Source organism: Coregonus clupeaformis, chromosome 11 (genome assembly GCF_020615455.1).
Source record: "Coregonus clupeaformis isolate EN_2021a chromosome 11, ASM2061545v1, whole genome shotgun sequence".
NCBI lineage: Eukaryota > Metazoa > Chordata > Actinopteri > Salmoniformes > Salmonidae > Coregonus > Coregonus clupeaformis.
The window spans coordinates 24,642,177-24,665,105 of NC_059202.1; the positions used below are offsets into that span (position 1 = coordinate 24,642,177).

General features: G+C 44.3%; 1 protein-coding gene across 1 annotated transcript; it reads left to right on the plus strand.

The window, feature by feature from the left end:
• Positions 1-10,504: 10,504 nt before the first annotated feature.
• Positions 10,505-18,402, plus strand: LOC121577227 (diencephalon/mesencephalon homeobox protein 1-A-like). The gene is made up of 5 exons (XM_041890987.2): positions 10,505-10,695; positions 14,248-14,412; positions 14,667-14,845; positions 15,512-15,929; positions 17,686-18,402. Exons 2-5 carry the CDS (start codon positions 14,259-14,261, stop codon positions 18,111-18,113), a joined length of 1,179 nt encoding a protein of 392 aa, XP_041746921.2. The 5' UTR covers positions 10,505-10,695; positions 14,248-14,258; the 3' UTR covers positions 18,114-18,402.
• The last annotated feature ends 4,527 nt before the right edge of the window (positions 18,403-22,929 follow it).

Genomic DNA, 22,929 nt, shown 5'->3' on the forward strand with positions numbered 1-22,929 from the left:
GCTATTCAGTGGAGTGGCTGTGTGGTCCCAAGTCTGGGATTAAGGGTCTATTTTCCAAGCTTAAAATGATAAACATTCAACATTGGCCATGCTGTCAATGAAGCATGATTTGTGCCGCGCTCAAAACAACTGTTAACTCGGAACTGGGAAATCTGTGTCACGATCGTCTAAGGAAGTGGACCAAGGCGCAGCGTGTTGAGCGAACATGTTGACTTTATTAAATTAAAGCAACCACGAAAACAACAAAACAAATGACGATAGTGAAGTCCACAGTGACAATGACTGAACATGGAACAAAAACCCACAACCCCAAGGTGAAAACACACAGTTTAAATATGGCTCCCAATCAGAGATAACGAGCCGACAGCTGACACTCGTTACCACTGATTGGGAGTCACACGAACAACCAAGACAACACACCCAAAGACAACCAACCAAAACACAACAAAACGAACACACCCTGGCTCAACATACAAAGTCCCGGAGCCAGAGCGTGACAGTACCCCCCTAAAGGCGCGGACTGCGATCACGCCTCAAAAACCCCAAACAGGGGAGGGCTGGGTGGGTGTTGCTCCTCGGAGGCGGCTCCGGCTCGGGCTTGACCACCACCCTTCCTCAATCCCCCGTAGCGCCCCGGTCCGATCCGACCCAGCTGGTAGGATCTGGACTGACGACGCGTACCCCTGGCTTGGCGCGTGAGGCAGGAACGGACCGGACCTGGCTGACGATACGCACCCTAGGCTTGATGCGTGGAGCCGGAACGGGCCTCACCAGGCTGACGACTCGCATCCCTGGCTTGGTGCGAGTAGCAGGAATGGGCTGGATCAGGCTGACGACTCGCACCCTTGGCTTGGTGCGAGTAGCCGGAACGGGCTGGACCAGGCCGACGACTCGTACCCCTGGCTTGGTGCGAGTAGCAGGAACGGGCTGGACCAGGCCGACGACGCACCCCGTAGGCTTTGTGCGTGGAGCAGGGACAGGCCGGGCTGGGCTGGCGACGCACCCCGTAGGCTTGGTGCGTAGAGCAGGGACAGGCCGGGCTGGGCTGGCGACGCACCCCGTAGGCTTGGTGCGTAGAGCAGGGACAGGCCGGGCTGGGCTGGCGACGCACCCCGTAGGCTTGGTGCGTAGAGCAGGGACAGGCCGGGCTGGGCTGGCGACGCACCCCGTAGGCTTGGTGCGTAGAGCAGGGACAGGCCGGGCTGGGCTGGCGACGCACCCCGTAGGCTTGGTGCGTGGAGCAGGGACAGGCCGGGCAGGGCTGTCGACGCACACCGTAGACTTGGTGCGTGGAGCAGGAACAGGCCGGGCAGGGCTGTCGACGCACACCGTAGACTTGGTGCGTAGAGCAGGAACAGGCCGGGCAGGGCTGTCGACGCACACCGTAGACTTGATGCGTAGAGCAGGAACAGGCCGGGCAGGGCTGTCGACGCACACCGTAGACTTGGTGCGTAGAGCAGGAACAGGCCGGGCAGGGCTGTCGACGCACACCGTAGACTTGGTGCGTAGAGCAGGAACAGGCCGGGCAGGGCTGTCGACGCACACCGTAGACTTGATGCGTAGAGCAGGAACAGGCCGGGCAGGGCTGTCGACGCACACCGTAGACTTGGTGCGTAGAGCAGGAACAGGCCGGGCAGGGCTGTCGACGCACACCGTAGACTTGGTGCGTAGAGCAGGAACAGGCCGGACAGGGCTGGCGATGCACACCGTAGGTTTAGTGCGTGGAGCAGGAACAGGCCGGGCTGGGCTGGCGACGCACACCGTAGGTTTAGTGCGTGGAGCAGGAACAGGCCGGGCTGGGCTGGCGACGCACACCGTAGGTTTAGTGCGTGGAGCAGGAACCGGCCGGGCTGGGCTGGCGACGCACACCGTGGGCTTGGTGCGTGGAGTAGGAACAGGCCGGTCCGTACCGGGAACACACACCACTGGCCTTAACTGGGGATCAGGAACGGGCCGGACCGGACTGGTAACACACATCAGTCTCTCACGCCGTGCCACAACAACTTCCCTCCCTCTACTCGCCAATGGCTCCCGTAATCCGGTAGCCTTCTCTCCACGTCTCCCTCTGGCAGCCTCCTGCTGCCCAGCCGCCCAAGCCATGTGCCCCCCCCAAAAAACTTTTTGGGGTTGCCTCTCGTCCCTCCGACGATGGCCCTGCTGACGCCGTTGCTCCTCTCTCGCCAGGGCCTTGATCCTCCCCCAAGGTCCCTTGCCCCCGAGCATGTCCTCCCAGGACCACGATTTGCCCACCTGGGCCATCGCCAGCCTCTCGATCTCCTTACCCGGCGCTTCCTCCCACGTCCAGTCTCCTTGCTCCTGGACACGCTGCTTGGTCCTTTTTGGTGGGTTTTTTCTGTCACGATCGTCTAAGGAAGCGGACCAAGGCGCAGCGTGTTGAGCCGAACATGTTGACTTTATTAAATAAAAGCAACCACGAAAACAACAAACCAAATGACGATAGTGAAGTCCACAGTGACACTGACCGCATAAGGAACAAAAACCCACAACCCCAAGGTGAAAACACACAGTTTAAATATGGCTCCCAATCAGAGATAACGAGCCGACAGCTGACACTCGTTACCACTGATTGGGAGTCACACGAACAACCAAGACAACACACCCAAAGACAACCAACCAAAACACAACAAAACGAACACACCCTGGCTCAACATACAAAGTCCCGGAGCCAGAGCGTGACAATCTGACTACAGTGAGTTCAAGACAACTGGGAACTCAGGGGAAAAAACTAGCTCAGACTGGGAAAATACGTTTTGAACGGTCATCCAACTCGGAATTGTAAATTGGGAACTCTGGCCTCTTTCTAGAACTACGACCTGAAGATCACTGACGTCATCATGATTCAACCTTGTTTTTTTCCGAGTTCCAAGTGCTCTTGAAAGCACCACAAATCCAGAGAATGCCAGACTTTGATGACAAAGTTTGATGACAAAATTTCCCCATGAAGGACCGCCGCGCCAACTTCCTGTTCAAGTGAGCACAGCACAACAAGGTGAGTCCAAAAATGTATTGTATGCTGCTGCATAAATGATGTAGGAGGGAGATATGTATACTGTAGCTAAGAAAGTAATACAACTGTAAGTGTATGTTGTGTAGTAAGCTGTTAGTAGCCCATGTGCCTCACCATAATAATTTGGTATATTTTCCCCTCTTAATTTCGCCTACTGTTTCGGACTTGGTGGTGCACATGTAGCCTATAACCTGTTTTAGAGAAATGTAATCATTTAATATTGTAAGAGCTTTCATTGTCTGCTTATATGCCCCCTTTACTTATCCTACGGTTCTGACTTGATGTACAGGGAGAACACTGTAAGAACGGCCCATGTTCTGAATTCTGTCGCTTAACAAATAGTTACATTGACTACGTCCGTCCTAGCTCGCTCATTAATGTCTTAAATTGACATTACGGATTGCCTCTTCTTTTTTTTTTGTCATTTAGCAGACGCTCTTATCCAGAGCGACTTACAGGAGCAATTAGGGTTAAGTGCCTTGCTCAAGGGCACAGACAGATTTTTCACCTATTCGGCTCGGGGATTAGAACCAGCGACCTTTCGGTTACTGGCACAACGCTCTTAACCACTAAGCTACCTGCCGCCCTACTCTTATCCGCTTGTCCTTCCCTTATGCCATAGTTTGTACACCTCAATTGTCAGTAGAAACCACATTTGTTTAAGCAAGTCAGCCATATCAGCTATGTTTTTTTAAAAGGCAGTAAATGAGGCTGAATGAACTGTTTCGCTGCCAGACAAGGCTCCGCTTACAGTGGTAAGGTGTTGGGACTGTTGTTGGGACTCTGCTGTTGGGACAGCTTTATGTAGGCCCTAACAGTTTGTGGGCACCGTTTGTCACCGTTATGGTGCAATTTATGTATTGTTTAGTGTTGTGTTGTGTTGTGTTGTGTAGTGGCTTTACTGGCATGCATCCCACATGTGTATTATTTTTTTTGCCCCACCAAAATGTACATTGCCACTGCTCCTGTAGAGTGTTTGGGCCACGGCAGAAAATGGAGCCCCTAACTCCCTATCTCACTCCCTATCTCACTCCCTATCTCACTCCCTATCTCACTCCCTATCTCACTCCCAGATGCTACACTTGGGATTTGGGGCGAGTCACCGCAGACCAATGATAAAAATTGGAATTGGTAGCCGACATGGAACAGGGTCAGGGGATTTGGTCTCAACACACACATATTATGTGTGATGGAGGCACATCTGGTTTACCAGGGGGTCTGTTAAAACAATGGAATTAGGGGTGTATAATATTCGAGGAATGTGATTCCACTCTTTGCAACATGATACGGAACTCCGCTAAATGTGTTAATGTTTTTTTATATTTCTTGGAACATCTCCACAGCCTAGGTACACTCCACTGAGTTCACTCTGATATAGAATGAACTGATCCAAATACAAAACGTGGATTTGTGGGAGAGTTTAGACGCAGGTCAGAGTGTGTCGGGGATTCAGAGTGATGAAGCAGATTTACTAAACAGTGTGTGTGCTGGGACAGAAAAGTTCCCGTAGAAAAGAGCGAAGAAAAGGGTCTCTAGATCACACAACGTCGGCCATATTTAACATGTGCCTAGATCTCACACATTTGTGAGAAAGCGATATCTCATCACTTATTTACTAACCTTTTAAGTATAGCCTAAACAATGTTAGGCTATGTTTTCTAGAATACCTTTTTAATGTGTACCCGACTTTATCTGGGATCCTAAAGCTTATGCTTGAACAAAAAACTCTATGGTACTTTTGGGATCCTGGTGTCCGTTTTTTGTCAGTGTGGAGGTGAAAGCCTGTCAGAAGGGGTTAGCTTCTCCAGTGAAACTACTTCTTTGCATTTTATAGCTCGAGGTCTTGCCCTGTGTCTGCACTATTTCTTTCTATCCTCTTGTTTCTCTCCTTTTGTTTAGATAAAGCGAGGGATTAGGAAGATTTGCCACCATAAAGTAGTGGTTTGATAGGCTTTTATCCCTCCATCTTGCTAAAGCTGTGTCTCCCCTGGATTAGGCGGCTACAATAGGGGCCCTTGTGCTAGGCCGCAGCCCGAGGGGGACAACCAAACACTGGCTCAGGGAGAAAGGAAGGAAACAAACCTGCCAACTTCGATATGTCAAGTTGGCCAGAGGAACCGTTGGCCAGAGTGGCTGTGGAGCATGTACGGTGGTGTGTGGGTTATGTGATACGGTTGTATCTTGATCAGGGCTTCCAAATTCCAGTCCTGGAGGGCCAAAACACTTGTGGTTTTCATCCTCTCCTTATCAGGGATTAATTCAAACCTGGGACACCAGGTAAGTGCAATTAACTACCAGGTAGAAACAAAAAACAGAAGTTTTTCGGCCTTCCAGGCATCCCTGATCTAGATTCTACAGGATCCATTGGATTAGTTAAGTCAAACTCTTCAAGGGTGCCACTGCCACAGAATATCCAATACACATTACTAGTACCCAATATGGCTTAAAATCAAAAGATTCCCTACCTATCTGTTTACATTTTACATTACAGAGCTAATATGGGCACAAGGGTCCTATTGGTGTCAGTTATTATGAGCATTAACGCCAATGTATCTCAACCTACGCACCTGTTGAGATGAGCTGTTATGAGGTCTGTGGTTACCCTAAGAGTTTTACTGCCCAGGAATCCTATGGCAAAATGATGCCTTATCTCCAGATGCAGAATCAGATGGATTACCATCTCTCATATTTAAAAGAATCAACAGGGCAATGGACGCTAAGAGCTAACCGAATCCCATTGTGATGCAGGGAGGGACAGTATGCCAAGAGTATGCAAAGCTGTTATCAAGGCAAAGGGTGGCTACTTTGAAGAATCTCAAACATAAAATATATTTTGATCTGTTTAACACTTTTTTGGTTACTACATGATTCCATATGTGTTATTTCATAGTTTTGATGTCTTCACGATTATTCCACAATGTAGAAAATAGTAAAAATAAAGAAAAATCCTGGAATGAGTAGGTGTGTCCAAACTTTTGACTAGTACTGTAAATATATATCTCAGTGGGTGTGTGCGTGCGTGCGTGCATGAGTGGATGTGTGCTAAGGTGAGGAGAATCAGAGCAGGTGTTCAGTTCAGTTCAAATGTCCAGCATTCTGATGGCTTGTAGATAGAAACTGTCTCTGAGCCTGTTGGTATCAGAACTCATGCTCTGATACCGTCTTGACAGAAGGGGAGTGAACAGCTCGCAGCTGTGGTGTGTTGGGCCGTTGATGACGCTGCAGGCCTTCCACTGGCACTGTTTTGAATAGATGTCCTGGATGGGAGGGAGCACAGTCCCAGTGATGTACTGGGCCATCTTCACCACCCGCTGCAGGGCCTTGCGGTCGTGGAGGGAGCAATTCCCGTAGCAGGCCATGATGCAACCGGTCAGGACGCTCTCGATGGTGCAGCGGTAGTATTTGGAGAGGACCCGGGGTGGCATCCCAAATTTCTTGTGGTGGTGTTGTCAACATTCAACTTCTTTGTTTTGCTGATGTTGAGGGAGAGGTTGTTGTCCTGGCACCACAATGCCAGTTCACTTACCTCCTTGGAGTTAGTGTTGTGCAAAGCCACGCAGTCATGGGTGAACAGGGAGTACCTGTGTTAAGAGTCAGTGCGGAGCAGGTGCTGTTGCCAATCCTCACAGCCTGTGGTTTGCCCATCAGGAAGTCCAGGATCCAGTTGCAGAGGGTGGTGTCCAGACCCAGGGCTCTGAGCTTGGTGTTGAGCTTGGAGGAAACAATAGTGTTGAATGCTGAACTGTAGTCGATGAACAGCATTCTCACATAGGTGTTCCTCTTGTCCAGATGTGTTAGGGCCGTGTGAATAGTGATGGACATGGCATCTTCCATGGATCTGTTGGAGTGGTAGGCAAACCTTTTTTTCTTGGGCACTGGGACGATGGTGGTCTCCTTAAAGCAGGTGGGGACTACAGCCTGGGACAGGGACAGGTTGAAGATGTCTGAGAAGACGCTCGCCAGCTGGTCAGCACACACTCAGAGGAAGCGGCCAGGGATACCATCTGGGCCAGCGGCTTTGGGAGTATTCACTCTTGAGAGTTTTCCACCTGTCACCCGCAGAGACTGAAAGCACCTGGTTGTCCAGAGCAGCGAGAATCTTCCTGGATGCCTCGCTATTGTCTGCCTCGAAGTGAGCACAGAATGTGTTAAGCTCGTCTGTGAGTTTGCCTTTGCAGTGTGTGTGTGTGTGTGTGTGTGTGTGTGTGTGTGTGTGTGTGTGTGTGTGTGTGTGTGTGTGTGTGTGTGTGTGTGTGTGTGTGTGTGTGTGTGTGTACACTTGCATATACAGTACTTGCCAAAAAATAAATATAAAACAGAGATTTCTATAAAAAATAAAGGGGATTTATCCCTTTAAAGCTGGTGTCTAACACATAGGGGTTGGGGGTTCTTTAAGGGAAGGCCCTGCTAAAAACATGTCTAAAAGATTGCTCTTGGCAAGTTGCTTTGTTACTCTTGTCACACAAGTCCCCAGGTAGCAGTCAATTCTCCCCCATACATCAAAATGATTAATTTAACATAAGTGAACACAGCCCTGATTAGCCTTGACTGAGATCAGGGGAGGCTAAAAGCGGGAGGATTGGAAGAATAGAATAATGTATTAATTAAGTTGCGAAAACCTCATAATGACTCTTAATGTGCTTTGAGAGACTCAACTTTCCACTCTATTAATGCAAAATATCAGTCGAAAATTAGCTCTATTTTTGAGCTGTAAAATTACAAACGCGTGTGTGTAATAAACATGATTAAACTGTAATCAAAAGTCCTTTAGAGTTTCCATTTAGTGTTTTACCGCTCGAGTTGGTTTATTAAGGCATGTACTGCCAAAGTCCTGATATGACTGGATAAAGTTTTAGATCCTGAAAGCAGGCAGGCCTACGTCATTCAGAGATGACGAAGAGCAAAGACACTGATCAGTCGAGGCTTTAAAGTGATAAAGTCTAAACGGTATGCTTTAAAGTGATAAAGTCTAAATGGAGCAGATGCCGTGTACGCAGAGAACAATGAGCCCTAGAGCCAAATCCGTGGAAATCTGAGATGAATTTCGAAATAAGGGCTAGAAAAGTTAGAGTGTGTTAAGATGAGAGCGAGAGAGAGGGGATGGAGAGAGAGAGCGAGAGAGAGAAAGAGAGAGAGCGAGAGAGAAATATACGGTAGGCCTAATAGAAGTTAGTCTTCCTCATGACCCTTGGCTTTAAACCATTTCGACGCGCTGGACACTAGCCCACATTAAGTTCTGTAGAAAGCTGATTTGAGGAAGAGCAGCTGAGGGGAATACCTTCTCGCTTTAATTGCTTTAGAAAGGGTTCCCACAAAGAGACACTGCCCAGATGTACCTCCCGTTTAAGTTCTTATTTCCATCGGTTCACAAGTTAATCCGATTTCTCTCTCAGGCCCAAATACTCCGTGATATATCTGCTGACAAAAGAGGGTCGGTTTGAAGGAATAAAAACTTTCCCAAAAATAAGAACAAACAATGGGAAACGAATGTGCATTTATACGAATTAAGTCCCAATTACACTTAATTGATGAATTGCTAAATGTGTTGTGGTTATTTTCATTAGACATATTAACCCTATCGTTAGGCTAATTATCAGTTAATAGGCTTATTCGTTGAATATTGAAAATGACTATTAGGCCTGAATCCTTGTCACTATTATAATAAGGGAATATCATGACTATTAAGTCACCAAGACCCATCTAGACTCAAGACCCAAATCAGGAACGATTTTCTTTCGTCAATAAATCAAAGACACATTTTTAAACAAGAGAATGCCTGCGTGCCAGCAAAAAACCCCATTCTGATGTTGAATAAATACTGGACCTGCCTAGATTATTGTTGTAGGTAGGCCTAATCTAATAAAGTATCACGAATAAACAAAAACATTGGTTCGTGGAGATCCTGAACAGTCAATCTGTTGCGCATAATGATCTCCGGGGCGCGCGTTGGATGGTGCATCAATGACAGCGCAGTAACTTGTCCTGCCAACCAGCTCAATCCACCAGGCTATGCCAAAACGGCGTATTCATTATCTACAACAATTTAATATCGTTACCACTATTTGCGTCATAGGTTTCCCAATTGTCTCATGCAGTCGATCAAGATGTGAGAATTGCACGACCTACAAAGAAAATACAACAACATATTCGCATTGAGTGTATTTTTAGAGAATTTTCTATGCATAGTTGTTATTGGCAATTCACCTCAAGACTGGATTGTGACTCTGTCTTGAGTGCCTATACATTTTCTTTTCATGTAGTGTCTTCTCTAAAGTCGAAACTTCTATGGATGAATATGGCCAAAGATCAAATTGAGTTTAAGATTTCACCCCCCTCTCACTTTCTCTCCTCTCGGAGAAATTCCACAAAATATGCAAGCACTACATTAGAAGGCTACTTTTCGCTGACCTTAATTCCAGCCTAAACGGTTTTTCTCCAGGAGAATACATATTTTCTTAAAACCTTGAAGAAGAGAGGGGCATTATTGTTTTAATCCTCTTAGCAGCAGTCATTTTAAGACCGTTTTTTGGAGACTGAAATGGCGTCTTTTCTCCCCAATCCTAACCTAAATCCCTTGGGGCCGGGAGAGTTTCTAAAGGTAGGACCCTAGCATCTATTAGCCATCTCTCCACCGCAGTCTCCTCTGCAAATGTCTCGACAAAGTCGAAAAGCAAATAAAATTAAATGCATGAGTAACTTAATAACCTTTTAAACACCTCAAACCCTGCATGCAAACCACTGTAATGAAAACGTTATTGAAGCCATTGGCACTTCTTGAATGAACAGGCACTTCTTGAATGAACAATCATAAGTTCTTATTTACCACTGATTTGAATTAACCTGTTATTATTATTATGATTATATGTAGGCTATTATAATGTTACATGCTTTTGCAACATGACATTGAAGATATTAGCCAATGTTCCGTGCTCCATTTGAAAATAGACTGCATATTGACCAAATATATACATGCAAAACAATTGCCAAATGTATATTTGAATTAAGAAAATGAGACTCAAGGAAACACTTATATTTCTGCATATCAAAATATAGACTGAGCAACATGCGGGATTCCTTAATGCATGACTTGTACGTACAATTAATAGTTTATGGCCTAAGAAAATGAAATTATAATATTTTTGTGCAGGCCTATACAGCGAGAATAAAATATTATTATTGCTATTTTGATAGGCTTAATGATTATACCTTGCCAATATGAGAATTCTACATTAAGACATTTAATTATCACACATCTGCATACAAACTATTATATGTTTGATGATAACATTAATGTCCAGACAACGATTCATAAATGAACAGTCAAAATCAGTCATGAGAAAGCCTGGAGTAGAATAAACTTATTTTGGTTGACACAGCAAAGGACCATTTGAAACTCTGCATGACCTCACCAGGCGCTCGAGCTCCTTAAAGCCCATACGTCGTGCGCGAGCCCAATAGATGGCAGCTCTCTGGATTCCCGACACTCTCTAACGACAGGAGAGTGAGAGCACCGCGCGCAGAAAACGGACTACAGTATTCCTGAGGAGTATTCCGGATTTAACAGCACGGAATTGAGAAGTAACATACAAGGTGATACTTTGAAAGCTAATATTCCATTTGAAAACAGCCGGACATAGGCTATAGGCCACGGGCGGTGTTCGTAAGAGGTGAGAACTTTTTGAAGGGCATGCATCTGTATAAAGAATCAGGTTGGACCTGTTAGTAAAGTAAAATTATGTGTGGCTGTCATAATTCCACTTTTATTGCATTTCCTTGCAACTTGAAACCTCTTCCATTTAAACCTTGGAGCAAGATATTGTTCAAGTCTTCTCATTACACATTCATTACGCATGGAAAGATCTAAACAAACTTAGACTTTAACATTATTTCATGATTTTTGTATTTATCTCCGGAATAATTAAATTAACCATTGGCGTAATTTTGGGCAAAAATGTGAATAAAGGGTTCATGTAGAAGGAAGAGTGTGTCGCCTGTACAGGCATATCGGCGGGCCCCTGGGCGATATTTAGCCTCCTCCGTGTCTGGGGTAGAACATATAAATCCACGGCAATTAGCATAATGGGGGTTAAATCAGCTCCCCAAGGCTAACTGATTTTGTCCACATCGAGAGATTAATATTTTTGGTGACGAGAAGGATTTAAAGAGCCTCAATAAAGCAATTGTAAACAATATGTAGACTACAGGCAATGGCACTTATAGGACCTATGATGAACAGTCATATTCAAAAAGGGACATTATTAATCACATACATACATACACACACACACACACATCCATACATGAGTCTGGTCACACCAATGGTCACATCAATTTATTTTATTTTGTGTGCTTTTTCAGAGAAAAGTCCCTGATTAATTTCTGATTATTGTGTAGTTTTCTGTTGACGTTTTTAAGTTCCGCTAACGCTGTAGGGGGCCACGACGCTTAGCTATTCAGGCACAACGTCAAGTGCGACATTAAATTAATGAATATCAATATCAGCATTAACGTTGAGATAACACTGGAGGGCAGGCTACTTATTTCACACAGCCTCTGGGGCTTTAATGGGGGGAACTCTCATGGGAAGGACTGGTTAAATAGCGAGCTCTCCGTGGGAAAAGGGGGTTATAGGTTTAGTGACTGGCTAGGTTTCTCAATGCCGTCATATAATAATGTTACTCTCAGCTTGAATCTTCTTAAAGAAAAATAGTTACAGTTATAGCCATATAATAACTGATGTAATATTGGATCATGTCCAAATGCAGCTTCACCATTAGGTTATTTGATGTCAGCTACTGACAGTTTTAATAAACACACACACACACACACACACACACACACACACACACACACACCTTTCACGTGTCAGAACTGATGACAAATGAATAGCCTAGCAGTTGGAGCCTATTTGCGCCTACATTAGACGGGTAGCCAACAGGGGATCCCTATGCATATATTTAACTGAATATCCTTACATCTACCCGCCACTGCAAGCCTCCAGGCGGTGGGACGGAGCCGCCATAGACCGGGAGAAACGGCTGCCATTCAACTCCAATACTCAGGGAGCTAAATACATATTTTGAAAAGGCCCTTATGTCCCCGTCCTGGCCAATGTCAAGTGTTCCCTCATGGCCTATGGCATATTCCAGTTTATTGTAAATCATTCTATTGTAAAAAATAGTTTATTAAAATAAATAAAATACATTACAGTAAAAAGTAAGCCTATGATTTAAGCCTGTATTTTAGGCCCATTATGATCCCTGTAAATTTGTCTGAAATTACCCCCTCATTACACTACTGTATTATTGGCATGGCAAAAAAATGAGATCGATTTATAATAGGTATACTTCCATCATAAATTATAAATCAAGATTTGTATAGCATTCAAACATATATCTTGATAAATGTTCATGCTCCTGCATTTGGTGACAATAAGAAAGTGAAAATATGGATGATAGCCTATTGATATAAGGTATATCCAGGTTATGAGCGTTCGATTAATTATAATAATAATAATAATATTATATTAAGCTTTTATTACCAATTTTTGTAATGTCACTTCATGCATTGTACATTTCTGCATTATCAGTTACAAGCTGAAATGTTAAGCTCGTGATAGGGATCTGATACAATCATTTTGGTACTGTATTTAAATGTATTGTTGGGGTACAAATTCCCGCTGTCACCCTTAGGGCTTTTCATTCCCAAGAGCATATAAAATGAAATAATACCGAAGGCTATATCATCTTTTCGACAAACGTTTCAACTCGATGTAAGCCTACTTAATATAGCAAATAAATAGGTCAAAAAAGGGCATATTTTAATCCACCTATTTGAGGAATTTTTATTATATTCAAACAAATATTACTATAGGCCTAGGTATTTACAATGATTCTTAAAATACCAACATTGCAGTGTTCCAAATTTTGAACGCAATATGAACGCACATGAAGTTAGCCCAACTTGTCTTAAAAATAGACAAAACTAAAACATGATTCGTTATGACTTGTTTAATGCCCAGGATGCGATTAAATTCGGAACGCACAGAAAAACCTTTGATTTATGTGGTAGGTACCCTTTTCAACAGTAGGCTTGGGTCATTTTTATCGTAATCTATAGGCTTAACCTGTGTAAATAAAAATGGTTCGAGTTAGGCTATTATGCACGCTATTTTGCTACACATTATGGATAATGACAATAATTAAGCAATTTATAGAACTCTTAATGAAAACATGATTATAACATTTAATAAATGAGTCTGGTCACACCAATGGTCACATCAATTTATTTTATTTTGTGTGCTTTTTCAGAGAAAAGTCCCTGATTAATTTCTGATTATTGTGTAGTTTTCTGTTGACGTTTTTAAGTTCCGCTAACGCTGTAGGGGGCCACGACGCTTAGCTATTCAGGCACAACGTCAAGTGCGACATTAAATTAATGAATAACAATATCAGCATTAACGTTGAGATAACACTGGAGGGCAGGCTAATTATTTCACACAGCCTCTGGGGCTTTAATGGGGGGAACTCTCATGGGAAGGACTGGTTAAATAGCGAGCTCTCCGTGGGAAAATGGGGTTATAGGTTTAGTGACTGGCTAGGTTTCTCAATGCCGTCATATAATAATGTCACTCTCAGCTTGAATCTTCTTAAAGAAAAATAGTTACAGTTATAGCCATATAATAACTGATGTAATATTGGATCATGTCCAAATGCAGCTTCACCATTAGGTTATTTGATGTCAGCTACTGACAGTTTTAATAAAATGGGCGGCAGATATCCTAGGTTAGAGCGTTGGGCCAGTAACCGAAGGTCGCTGGTTGGAATACCCGAGGAGACAAGGTGAAAAATCTGTGGATGTGCGGTTGAGCAAGGCACTTAACCCTAATTTACTCCAGGGGCGTCTTACTACTATGGCTGACCCTGTAAAACAACACATTTCACTGCACCTATCCGGGGTATGTGACAATAAAACATCTTAAAACATCTTAAATTAATGGAAATAAAAAACGAAGTTTAATATAAATACATAGCCTACATAAATAAAAGTTTAATATATAAATGTTCGATCATTTAGGCCACTTGATGTTTGAATCTAGGCCTACATCTGCAGGCCAAGTCTTGCTTACAGGTACATAAATCAACATTGATATTACTGGTTTTACTAATTCAACAATAACTAATTGTTTGAAACAACAACTTTTCCCTCTGTATTTACAGGTGACGCAGCCATGCAGCACTACGGAGTGAATGGATATTCTCTCCACGCCATGAACTCACTAAGTGCCATGTACAATCTTCACCAGCAGGCGGCGCAGCATGCCCAGCACGCGCCCGACTACCGGCCGTCCGTGCACGCGCTCACGCTGGCAGAGAGACTGGCTGGTAAGAACTGGTTGCACATTTACTCATTCTACTGCGTAAATCTGTCCATAAATCAGGAATATTTGCAGTACAATCAGGCTCTCATGCTGTGTGATGGACAAATATTATGTTGCCTTATGTTCAAAAGGTGTTCTTGAGTTTTATGCAATAAATTGTTACATTGTTTCAGAAAGGCTTATTGATCAGCCCTATCTGACCTGTCCCTCAATTAAATTAGCCCAATCTCTTTTCCTTCAACGGCTGCACATTTCAAGACATAATCCTGGAGGCCCGGTATGGCTCCCAGCACAGGAAGCAGCGGCGCAGTCGCACGGCCTTCACTGCCCAGCAGCTGGAGGCTCTGGAAAAGACCTTCCAGAAGACCCACTACCCTGATGTGGTGATGCGCGAACGCCTGGCCATGTGTACCAACTTACCAGAGGCCCGTGTACAGGTGAGGATATTACTTAGTCAAAATAAATAAAATATTTCACCTGCCTCTTAACTTTCAGTATTGGTGGGGGAGAAGAGAGGGGGTGGGGGCGATGAAGATAAATACTTGCTTAACCCTCTTCGTTCCTGGTGGAACATAGGACCATACTAAAGATCTCCAATGTTGCTGGTGGAACATAGGACCATACTAAAGATCTCCAATGTTGCTGGTGGAACATAGGACCATACTAAAGATCTCCAATGTTGCTGGTGGAACATAGTACCATACTAAAGATCTCCAACGTTCCTGGTAGAACATAGGCCCATACTAAAGATCTCCAATGTTGCTGGTGGAACATAGGACCATACTAAAGATCTCCAATGTTGCTGGTGGAACATAGGACCATACTAATGATCTCCAACTTTACTGGTCTCAGCAGTTTTATTTTGCTTCTGGCCATGACAAGTGGATGTTTTTGAGTTTCGCTGTCAAGAAGTTCAAATGCAATTAGTAACAATTATATTAGTGAGAATACATCATGTACACATGACGCACCAAAGCCATGTAACAAATCACCAATATTGACATTATCAGAAGCCTTGGCTATTATAGAGAATTGTAGTTTATTACAAAGTGATGACATTGTGTTTATTATTGTATAACAACTGAAATCCGTCCTCTCACCAGGTGTGGTTCAAGAACCGCCGCGCCAAGTTCCGCAAGAAGCAGCGCAGCCTCCAGAAGGAGCAGCTCCAGAAACAGAAGGAGGCCAACAGAGAGGGAGGTGACGAGGAAGAGGCCAAGACCACCGACCCCTCCACCCAGACCACTCCATATCCCTCCTCCTCCTCCTCCTCCCTCTCGGAGACCATGCGACCCCAGCCTGCGGAGATGAGTGTGGAGGTGAATGTCACCTCCCCGGAGGCCTCGGACAGCGAGTCGGCTGCGGAGGACAACGGTGAGGGAGAGGAGGAGCTGAAGTGGGAGAGGCTGCAGGAGGACACGCAGCAGCAGCATCAGCATCAGAGGGAGGTGCAGCAGGGGGGTGCAGGACTGCAGCCAGGAGGAGGATCCCCATCCTGCAAACGCCTCAGCCCCACACCAGGTGAGAAATCCCACAGACATTGGGCCATTAGACATAAGTATTTATTATACTGTAGATGCACCCTCGATTTCCTTAAGAAGCACATACAGTGGGGAGAACAAGTATTTGATACACTGCCGATTTTGCATGACATAAGTATTTGATACATCAGAAAAGCAGAACTTAATATTTGGTACAGAAACCTTTGTTTGCAATTACAGAGATCATACGTTTCCTGTAGGTCTTGACCAGGTTTGCACACACTGCAGCAGGGATTTTGGCCCACTCCTCCATACAGACCTTCTCCAGCAGATCCTTCAGGTTTCGGGGCTGTCGCTGGGCAATACGGACTTTCAGCTCCCTCCAAAGATTTTCTATTGGGTTCAGGTCTGGAGACTGGCTAGGCCACTCCAGGACCTTGAGATGCTTCTTACGGAGCCACTCCTTAGTTGCCCTGGCTGTGTGTTTCAGGTCGTTGTCATGCTGGAAGACCCAGCCACGAACCACCTTCAATGCTCTTACTGAGGGAAGGAGGTTGTTGGCCAAGATCTCACGATACATGGCCCCATCCATCCTCCCCTCAATACGGTGCAGTCGTCCTGTCCCCTTTGCAGAAAAGCATCCCCAAAGAATGATGTTTCCACCTCTATGCTTCACGGTTGGGATGGTGTTCTTGGGGTTGTACTCATCCTTCTTCTTCCTCCAAACACGGCGAGTGGAGTTTAGACCAAAAAGCTCTATTTTTGTCTCATCAGACCACATGACCTTCTCCCATTCCTCCTCTGGATCATCCAGATGGTCATTGGCAAACTTCAGACGGGCCTGGACATGCGCTGGCTTGAGCAGGGGGACCTTGCGTGCGCTGCAGGATTTTAATCCATGACGGCATAGTGTGTTACTAATGGTTTTCTTTGAGACTGTGGTCCCAGCTCTCTTCAGGTCATTGACCAGGTCCTGCCGTGTAGTTCTGGGCTGATCCCTCACCTTCCTCATGATCATTGATACCCCACGAGGTGAGATCTTGCATGGAGCCCCAGACCGAGGGTGATTGACCGTCATCTTGAACTTCTTCCATTTTCTAATAATTGCGCCAACAGTTGTTGCCTTCTCACCAAGCTGCTTGCATATTGTCCTGTAGTCCATCCCAGCCTTGTGCAGGTCTACAATTTTATCCCTGATGTCCTTACAAAGCTCTCTGGTCTTGGCCATTGTGGAGAGGTTGGAGTCTGTTTGATTGAGTGTGTGGACAGGTGTCTTTTATACAGGTAACGAGTTCAAACAGGTGCAGTTAATACAGGTAATGAGTGGAGAACAGGAGGGCTTCTTAAAGAAAAACTAACAGGTCTGTGAGAGCCGGAATTCTTACTGGTTGGTAGGTGATCAAATACTTATGTCATGCAATAAAATGCAAATTAATTACTTAAAAATCATACAATGTGATTTTCTGGATTTTTGTTTTAGATTCCGTCTCTCATAGTTGAAGTGTACCTATGATAAAAATGACAGACCTCTACATGCTTTGTAAGTAGGAAAACCTGAAAAATCGGCAGTGTATCAAATACTTGTTCTCCCCACTGTATGTCAATTTTTGTTAGTGTGCTTATCCCTTATCTGCAGGACTTCAATGTATTCTATATTATTATGAATTCGTTTTGAAAGCGCAAAATCGACATTTTCTCTAAAATAATAAAAACTATAACTAAAATCTCTCTCTCTCTCTCTCTCTCTCTCTCTCTCTCTCTCTCTCTCTCTCTCTCTCTCTCTCTCTCTCTCTCAGACTCTCCCTCCCTCCCCTCCTCCAGCGGTGGCATGGGCAGCAGTTGTGTGTCCCAAGGCTCCTATGCCTCGTCCCCCCTCAGCCTCTTCCGCCTGCAGGAGCAGTTCCGCCAGCACATGGCTGCCACCAACAACATGGTCCACTACCCCTCCTTCGACATGGGTACCCCCTCCTCCCTGCCCTATCTGGGCATGAACGTCAACATGCCCTCCCCCCTGGGCTCTCTGCCCTGCCAATCCTACTACCAGTCCCTGTCCCAGGCGTCCATTTCCCAGGCCCAGCAGGTGTGGAACAGCCCCCTGGCGGGTCTCCAGGCCCCTCCAGGCAGCCTGCCCAGCCTCAACAGCAAGACCACCAGCATTGAGAACCTGCGTCTGAGGGCCAAGCAGCACTCTGCCTCCCTGGGCCTGGACACGCTACCCAACTGACCCCCAGACTGACACCCCCCAGGGCAGGGCAGCTACCTGGGACACAGTCAGATGTTATGACCCCTTCTACTGACCTCATTACTGACTGGACATTACAGACACTGTATCAGTTTTGTACACTGGGACTGCATGGGACTGGAGATTAGATCAGTACCCTACCGGACACTACTTATTTGACCCCATTGCAGGTTAGATGCATAGACCCAGTGCAATCTCACTACTATACTGAACAAAAACATAAACGCAACATGTAAAGTGTTGGTCCTGTGTTTCATGAGCTGAAATAAAAGTTTTGCACGCTTTGAGGGAGCTTGCAATTGGCATGCTGACTGCAGGAAAGTCCACTAGAGCTGTTGTCAGAGAATTTAATGTTCATTTCTCTACCATAAGCCGTCTCCAACGTTCTTTTAGAGAATTTGGCAGTACGTCCAACCGGCCTCACAACCGCAGACCACGTGTAACCTCGCCAGCCCAGGACCTCCACATCCAGCTTCTTCGTCTGAGACCAGCCACCCGGACAGCTGATGAAACTGAGGAGTATTTCTGTCTATGATAAAGCCCTTTTGTGGGGAAAAACTCATTCTTATTGGCTAGGCCTGGCTCCCCAGTGGGTGAGCATAGGCCCTTCCAGGCCAACCCATGGCTGCGCCCCTGCCCAGTCATGTGAAATCCATAGATTAGGGCCATCCTTATATGAACTGCAACTCAGTAAAATCGTTAAAATTGTTGCATGTTGCGTTTATATTTTTGTTCATTATACTTCCTACCAAACCAGTTGGATCAGAGACTTCAATGCTACACTCTTAAATCACAAAGCCGTCATCTCATACTGGGGCAAATGCATTATGACGTCTACAGTATATCTGATGATCTCAACACTAGAGCTGGCGAGGGTGACAATAATATTAAAGATGTGCTTTGCATGCATCCTGAGACAAGTATTACAATGGCACAAAAATAGAAATGGCACAAAGATTGAACCAAGATTCCAGCCTCGGATCAAAAAGCCAATTCAAACATTTACAATAGGACAGACTGGCCAGTTCAATAGCCTACAAATCCCACAATGCCCTGCACCTGGCAGATGGACAGTACTTCCTGTTTTAGAGCGACATCCAGAGGAAGATGCAAAGCAAGATGGTTCACGCCGCCCAAAATCTGTCCACGAAAACAAGACTAGGAAGTGAGGAATTTCTGTATGGAGTTCAATGAGTGTCGAATTTGGTCAACAAAAAATGTAATTGCTAATTTGCTATGCAAGGCTTATTTGATCGAATAGACATTTCGTAATGGTTAGGTTGTTACGAATGCACTGATATAAGTGGACACACATGGCATTTCAGCAACAAAATATATATATATATATATATATATATATATATATATATATATATATATATATATATAGAGGAGTTGTGCCTGTTGTTCACATGCGTATCTGCCCTCTCATTGGCTAGAATGGTCCTACCGGATCTTGCCTACTCCCATCTTTGAGGATATGCATTTCCATTGTTAGAGCAGTCACTCGACTATCTTGTCAATATAATAGATAATCTTCGCTACATCCCACCTGCAAGAATTTATTCCACATTGTACTGTAAATATCCCTCCATGTTTGTTTCCATCCCATCTGCTTGGCTAGGGAGTATAAAATCGGTGTATCCTTTTGTGTCGAGGATTTAGAAGAAACATTCAACCTATTTCTGACTTGTTCCATTGTGGCTTAATGCAAAGGACCCACAGTATAATGAGCCAACACCTGCTGGGTACAGATTATGGTCTGTGGAATCCTACAGGGGGAACAGAGCGACGTTCAAATATGAAACTGTTCAACCTATGTTATGTTCGCCTGAGTGCCAGGCTGTTTCTGCGTTCAACAGCGTTGGTACATCCTTAAAAAGACAATGACAAAAAAAACTTGGTGTTGTTGACTAAAGCAGAAACGGACTGGCACCCAGTTCATAGCTACACTATATGTATTTTATCATTGTAGATCCCAGACGTGTATTTCTCAATTGTTTACTTAAATGTGAGTAATTTATCTGTTAAAATGCAAGGGAATAAACCACATGTATGAAGACTGATTGTTAATGAGATTATTATTTTAGATGTTTATTAAAATTATGCAAATGACAATTTATGAATGTTTTAACCAAACAATTTTGTGAACACATCACAGGCCACAGAGGTCAATGTGTAAGCCTTCTATGTTGGTTTGAACTCGTGTTGTACGGGGAAGACAGTTTCTATTTTTGTTCATTGTATCTACACATCCCTCCCAAATACATAATCACTGTTAACGCGTCACACAATAAACACAATTAAAAACTTTCCATGTTACACCCAACTATTCAGTGAAAACATGCACAGAGCTGAAGTCACTCATCTCAAACAAAACGCACACATGCCACTTGTTCACCGAATGCAGAGTAACTAACCCTAAAGGAAATGTCTGAATCCCCCTCCCCTTCTCAGCCCTGTCAGTCGAGGTTTGGCTGCACCGAAACAGAATGCTTTGCCATAAGAAGATTACCTTGGGTTGGGATATCGATGGAATAAGATGAAATAGAACTGAAAGGGTGCCTAGAGTCAGCAAAGTTTAGACATCTGTTTACCATGGTCCACCCTCTCACTCCCAGTCTCACTCCCTCAACAACCCATAAGATCAGAAATCTCTCTATCCCACTTTACGTAACGGAAGGATATCAAGTTGCAGAGTACATAAAAACGATTTGAAAAAAATCATTACAAATCATTTGTTGATATAAAAAATCCTGCCAGAGAAATATTGGGTTGTTCAAGCCTGTGTGATTATGTGGTCATGTTACGCTAATCAGTGGGGTTTGTGCATGTACACACATTTGTATATCGTGAGTTTGTGTGTGGACTGGTCAATGTGAATGCTGTGTGTGTGTGTGTGTATGACACTGCTAAGCCGCTGAAGGAAGGTTTCCATGAGCTCTTTGATTTGTATCTGGGTAATGTGCTATTAGAGGGATTTTCCTCGTTGACAGCTCAGAGAATGTGCGGAGGAATTGCGATGCTAGCGGTCTAAGAGAATACTGGAAACAGGATTAGGATCATATTCTGGAAGCGCCTGTCACTTCATCAATGGGCTAAGGTTCCCTGGGTGACAGCCCTCCTTCTCTGCCCGGCTAAAACCTTTAGCGGGCCCCATAAAGGGAGTGAAAGAGGGGGAAAAAAACAAATTATTAAATGAATGGTGCGCTATAATTTGGGTTGTGCTGGGACCAGGGGGGTATTGTGTTGGGAGGTCTAGGGGGCATGGATTTGGAGGGAGGGGTGGGGGGAGGAGGAGTTGGTGCTGGGTGAATGACTGGTCTCTGGGAAGTTATGCTGCATTCATAACATCTCGTAAATTGGTAAATACCAGCAAGCGACTAGGAAAAATCCACTTGAACACCCCTCAAACTGGTCATTTCTAGCGGGAAACTCATCTATCATCTCTGAGCGCCGACTTCTCCCACATGCTAAACTCTGACATTACATTTTAAAGGAAACCTACATAAAAGCATTTTCGGCAGTTAAATGCAACAAAACATTATTTATTAAAACAACTGATATGGTTTTTTAACACTATAATTTGTTTACGAGCATGATAGCTGTACTTTCAGTTTATGGTTGACGCAGCTCGTTTGCCATTAGCCAATTAGCGTTCTCAACGAGTTCAAAGCCCATGAATGCACAACACATTACGCCCAGTTTTCAAGCAGTATTTTCAGAGTTTGCCACTTGTTATGACGTCGCATTACACACACACACGCACAAAAACACAGACCCAATCCATTGGCTGTGCATAGGGGAGGGTTGTTATACTGATGCTATTGCACAGGGAGGAGGCAGGCATGGTAGTGTACTCCACAAGGAGGAATAGCAGCAAGTGTATGGTGAAGAACAGCATCCTGTGAACGTTGACTTTTAGTCGAACATTACTCCCTTGTTTCCAACTGTATCAGTCATGCATGTAATTCATTTTTGTTGAATGATTAATTGTTTCATACATGTAGTTGTCTGAGCTCTATTGCTGTCTGAATAATCCAGTGATCTTTAAAGTAAAATCACTGATGTTTGGTCCACTTAGGAAAGTAAGTAGTGGCCAATTAGATGGGTTGAGTATACAGATGTAGGATCTCAATTTGATCACCCTGTTGCAGGAGAACTTCCCTGCAATGTATGACATTTTCAACATGTAGGGTATTTGAAATTTTAAAAGGTTTCTGAAGTTCGTATTTTCCACTTTGACATTTCAGACTTGATTTTCCCTTACGAATGTATCAACCCCTACAAACATGTCCATTAATTATAATCCACATTTCCTGTTGCAGCAGGATTATTTTTCTGCTATAGCAAACAGGTTCAAATTATGATCCTATATCTGTGCTCAACTAGATGGTTTGTGTTGAATTTACTCAAATAGACAGTTTACTTGATGGGTTGTGTTTCTGCATATGACTAGAGGAAATAGAAGAGGAATGACATGAATAGTTCATAAAACAAACAATGAACAGACTATATACAGTGGGGGGAAAAAGTATTTAGTCAGCCACCAATTGTGCAAGTTCTCCCACTTAAAAGATGAGAGAGGCCTGTAATTTTCATCATAGGTACACGTCAACTATGACAGACAAAATGAGTAAAAAAATCCAGAAAATCACATTGTAGGATTTTTAATGAATTTATTTGCAAATTAGGGTGGAAAATAAGTATTTAACAAAAGTTTCTCAATACTTTGTTATATACCCTTTGTTGGCAATGACACAGGTCAAATGTTTTCTGTAAGTCTTCACAAGGTTTT

What these genes read in the sequence shown, in the direction of transcription:
- LOC121577227 (XM_041890987.2), top strand. Translation starts at nt 14,259, where the DNA reads ATGCAGCACTACGGAGTGAATGGATATTCTCTCCACGCCATGAACTCA. An exon ending in GCTGGCAGAGAGACTGGCTG is followed by an intron (nt 14,413 to 14,666) that starts GTAAGAACTGGT and finishes GCACATTTCAAG; the next exon opens with ACATAATCCTGGAGGCCCGG. An exon ending in ACGCCTCAGCCCCACACCAG is followed by an intron (nt 15,930 to 17,685) that starts GTGAGAAATCCC and finishes TCTCTCTCTCAG; the next exon opens with ACTCTCCCTCCCTCCCCTCC.